Here is a 4,793-nt window from a genome sequence, read left to right on the forward strand (position 1 = left end):
AACTAAGAATTCAAACCAGAATTTTCATTTCATTTTGGACCCCGCACAGAGAAAAAGCTTAGTTCATCGGGCTGGCAAGTTTTTACAATGCATTGGTAAGCTTGAAGGGGAGCCTTGGTGCAAGATAAAGTTGCTGCCATATAGCTAGAAGGTCACATGTTTAAGCAACGAAAACAATAGGCTGCATATAATAAGCCCAATATAGTCCGACCCTTTTCCAACCCATTGCCATATAGTAGGAATTTAGTATATCAACCTGCCTTTTATACGGAATTGTTTGGCTTAATTCTAAGAATGCTCATTTTGTGAAATTGTATTACTTTACTTTTTCAGGTTGAATGCCAAAGAAATGTTGGAACTTTTGAGAGGAAAGCTATTACTGTATGTTGGTGACTCTTTGAACAAGAATATCTGGGAATCAATGGTTTGTCTACTAAGAAATTCTGTTGAATACAAGAACAGAGTTCTTGAGGCATTTGGAAGAGAAGATTTCAACGAAGAGGGTGCTTATTCAAGACAATTGACAATATTATTTCATGGATTCATTGATGATCATACAAAATATGGTAAAGGGATTTATATAAAAGTACAATCTGTAACTGCTTTGTTCTACTTAATTCTTACCCGCTACTAATATTTATTATATTGATTGCGGTTACTTGGATAATGTGTAACGATTATGGTAATAATAGCTAATCGCGCATAATCAAGGATTATATCGATTTCTTTCCATATTCGTGACTATTAATGAGTCTTCCTTCCTCATAGTCTTTAATTAATTAATTAATTGTGCATCCCGCGCCTATCTCTTCTTTTCTAGTTATCGGATGTGGCTTCTCTGTAAACAATCCCGTAGGTGTTTTGCCTACGCCTCTCCTAACCTTCTTCTTTTTTTCTTTTTTTTTTTGGTGGAAATAAATTTTATTATTCAATCCTCCAAACCCAGAACATTTACAATGTGATATATCCATTTCCCATCCCTTCCTACATCTCTATCCAAACCCAAAACAGTTACATTTTCTAACTCTCTATTTTGATACAATTCTAGTCAATATCTACTACCTCTCTATTCAATCATACAGTTCCAGTCGATAACTATTTGTATAAGTCCTCTATCCAACTAGTCTCCTTCTATAGTTTCTTTCCCGTATAGCTTCTAGGCATCTGTATTTACAAGTATACCGTATTTGCTCCAGCACCTTGTGAGGTCGTGTCACTTTCATCAGCCAAACTGCTTCATTCCTGGCCCTCCAAATGTAGTATATAACTGCTGCCAGCACTGCTTGTGTGAATGCTCTTCCTATTTTTCCTTTTGCTGCTCTTGACATTCTTCTCTATAAGCCCGTCACCTCTGTGTTTCTTATATTCATCCCAAGCCATTTAAAGACTTCTTCCAAGCACATCTTTGAGAATGTGCAATCAAAAAATATATGATCGATTGATTCTGTGTGACCATTACATAGCATACTCTCACTGTCTTGCGTGATCCCCATTCTTAGTGTTCTATCTTTCGTTAATAGCCTTCTTCGCATTGCAAGCCAACAAATAAAGCTATGCTTTGGATTATTCATTTTGTTCCACACCCATCTTCTCCAAGTCCATGGTTCCATTTCCCCCTTTGCCACTGATACCCACTTTTAATTGAGTATTTACCATTCTTGCTCTGCCATCCATTCTCAACATATCCTGCTGCATATCTATCTTTTATAGCACATATTTTCCTCCAATACCAACAACAATCCTGTGGAGGAATGTAGCTCCACCAATCACTCCCTTTCAAGTATATATGATTCACCCATTTCACCCATAGAGTGTCTGCTTTACTTGCTATATGCCATACATATTTTGCTACCGCTGCTTCACTCTCCTAACCTTCATTCTTCTTTATTTCTCTGACTCTTATGCCACATGTCAGCACATCATTAGTCTACGTGGCGAGTCTATTTCTGCATTGCTGGGAAGCAAAAGTTTTGGATATTAACAGTCTAAAGATGAAGGTAATGTGGTGGTGCATCTAAATTGCTGGATTGACAAGTCTATTAGGCAAATGGTGCAATGATCGGTAACAAATAATTGAAAAGGCTTTTGAAAAAGGAAAATGACATACATAGTGAGGTACAAATTTAGTTTCAATAATTCATTGTATCAATCTGCTGATCCATTGTTGAATGTTGTGCAGGACTATAATTGTTCACTGGAGTTTGTGCGTTCGACTTTTCTGGAACTTAAGAGGCGAAGAAAGGGAACCTCGGCAACCCAGAGATCGCGGAGTCCGCGCCTGTACTGAAAGTGAAGAAGCTTTCTTCTTCTTTTAGTCTAGCATGCCCGCCTTTAGCAGACATTGCGTTTAATTTTACATACAAAGGAGCCTGAGACTCTTCCGTTTTATAACATAACAGAATCTAATATATAATCTAGCAAAATCCAGATCTTAGCAAAAAATTACATGCAAAAAGCTGCCTCTTTGTACAGATTGTTCAATGCTACGTACAGAAAATATAAACACAAAATTGTTTTTGTTTAATAAAGGGGCTGCGCCTGATCTCTCGTTTTCTAACAGGTTGCCTACGTACCCCGGGCTAAGCTTTATGGGGATCAAGCCCCAACGTAGTTCTTTACATTAATATAATTCTTTACATCTGTATAATTCTTAGCAAAACTGATAATCAGCATCCTTCTAGTAGCTTCCTTCTTTTGTTGGATCTGTAATTCAATAACTTCATTGGTTTCAGCTTATCCATCTCTGTACTATTGCAAATATCATCAATCAATTGATCAGTTTCACCGACACAGATACCGAATAAACAAAAGTGGGTTGAGTTCCTTTTTCCTTGTCTGCTTCTGCTCACGAACAACAACATTATCATCAGATGAAAGAAATGGATGCTTCAATAACATATCAGCAGTCCATCGCGATCTCGACTCCTTAACAAGACACTTTCTCAGAAAATCTTCCGCCACTTTTGACAATCTTTTGTTCTGCAAATTCGGTGATCCCATTCCAATTTTGCACAATAGATAAACAACGTTGTCAGCTTCACTGCAATCCCACACTGTCTTCCCTGTAACCATCTCAAAGACAGTGCACCCGAAAGCCCAAATATCGGCTTCAGGTCCGTACTCGTTATCAAGAACTGATTCTGGCGCCATGTACATAGGTGTTCCCTTGAGTCCTCTCTTTCTTTTCTGACTCTTCACTCCAACCTTCTTCGCGAACCCGAAATCAGCAATCTTGGCTACTCTTTCAGTCCCCACAAGAAGAATGTTATCTGGTTTAATATCAAGGTGAACGAAACCTCTTCCGTGAATATCACTTAGCCCCAACAGAATCGATTTTGCGTACTGCTTTACCTCAAAATCTCGCAACCCTTGCCTTGAATTTTGACCAATCCGATCAGCTAAACTTCCACCAGACGCGTACTCGAGCAACATGTTGTACAATATCTTCCCATCTTCTTCAGTAACATCAGCTCCGAAACATCGAATAACATGATCACAATCTTGAAACTCGTGTAGTAATTCTCTCTCTTTCTGTAACGACTTTGAACGCGAAAACAAGGCAGATTTTACTGCGATTGTCGACGGAACATCGACGGAGGAGTTTGTTGTCGTTGCTAAAGTGACGATACCAAAGCTGCCATTTCCTATGGTTTTGCCTCTCGTCCACAATATTGGATCGCTAATCGCCGCCATTGAATCAATTTTTTTCTTGCTCTCAATAGTAAGTAATAACTTGGTTTTTGTTTTTGTTTTGGTAACGTTCTGATGTTGCTTTACTTATATATAAGAGTAAGTTAATTAGTTTTCCTTTTTCCTATTTACATATGATTACGTGTTTCTTGAGTTACAAGGTCTTTAGGGCCGACAAACTAGAGTTGTAAAGTTTCCATAATTTGTTTCTTTTCACTTTTTCCTTAATTAATTAACAAATTATATATTTACCACTTTTCCAAGTAATCTTACTAATTGATAGGTACTATATTTTTGGGTAACCCTAGCCAGTTTCTATTTCTTTTTAGAAAAAAACTATAAGTACTAGACATAATTTTGTTTAATTAATTTTTAAGTTATGTAATAGTAGGTGTATAATTTTTATTTACATTATCAGTATACAAATAAACTCTTTATTTTGTTAGGCAGGACTTGAACTTGATCCACGAATTAATTCGAAGTATTTTCAAGCATATATGTGTATTGGTCAAAATCTGACCACTTCGATTAGGGCGGTCACGACCACATTTTTGCCACCGGGTAAGAAGCCAATAGAGTCAATCCAAACCCTCTTTTAAGACATTCCACTCAACAACTAGGAGACCTTACGACCCCAAGCACGCCAAGGTCGCGACAAGGGTAAGAGGGTTTTTCGACTATATATACAAGTGCAAGTAAGCCCCAAAGAGGGGGGGGGGGAGGATTCCTCGCAAAATAAAGAGATGAACAGAACTCCACCGGAAAGGGGAAGAAAAGAGGGCTTTCCGTATGAAGAAGAAGGAGTGAGCTCAATCCTTGTACCTCGAAAAGGGCAAAACAATTGTAATTCTTCTTCCCCCCTCTACGGAGAGGGAAGGCTGCGCTCAATTTTGAATAAGATCTTTTGGTGCTCTACACATCTAATTTGCAATTGCTGTCATTCAATCTTTCGATCGGGTATTAATTAAGTTTGACTACGATTTACCCCTTCATATTTGATTGATTTGCTTAAAAAGAGTTAAAAATCTTTTGAGTCAAACAATTTGGTACCGTCTGTGGGGATTTCCTAGTGAGAACTCCTAGTTTTTCCTGGATCGGAGCTA

At 37.9% G+C, this 4,793-nt stretch overlaps 1 protein-coding gene across 1 annotated transcript; it reads right to left on the reverse strand.

Annotated features, from left to right (window-relative positions):
* Positions 1 to 2,781: 2,781 nt before the first annotated feature.
* LOC104239529 (mitogen-activated protein kinase kinase kinase 20-like) lies at positions 2,782 to 3,704 on the reverse strand. The gene has a single exon (XM_070163270.1). The coding sequence runs from the start codon at positions 3,691 to 3,693 to the stop codon at positions 2,782 to 2,784; it is 912 nt and encodes a 303-aa protein (XP_070019371.1). The 5' UTR covers positions 3,694 to 3,704.
* Positions 3,705 to 4,793: the final 1,089 nt, after the last annotated feature.

The sequence above is a fragment of the Nicotiana sylvestris genome, chromosome 12 (genome assembly GCF_000393655.2).
Source record: "Nicotiana sylvestris chromosome 12, ASM39365v2, whole genome shotgun sequence".
Lineage (NCBI taxonomy): Eukaryota > Viridiplantae > Streptophyta > Magnoliopsida > Solanales > Solanaceae > Nicotiana > Nicotiana sylvestris.

Coding starts and splice junctions, on each gene's coding strand:
- LOC104239529 (XM_070163270.1), bottom strand. CDS start 3,693: ATGGCGGCGATTAGCGATCCAATATTGTGGACGAGAGGCAAAACCATA.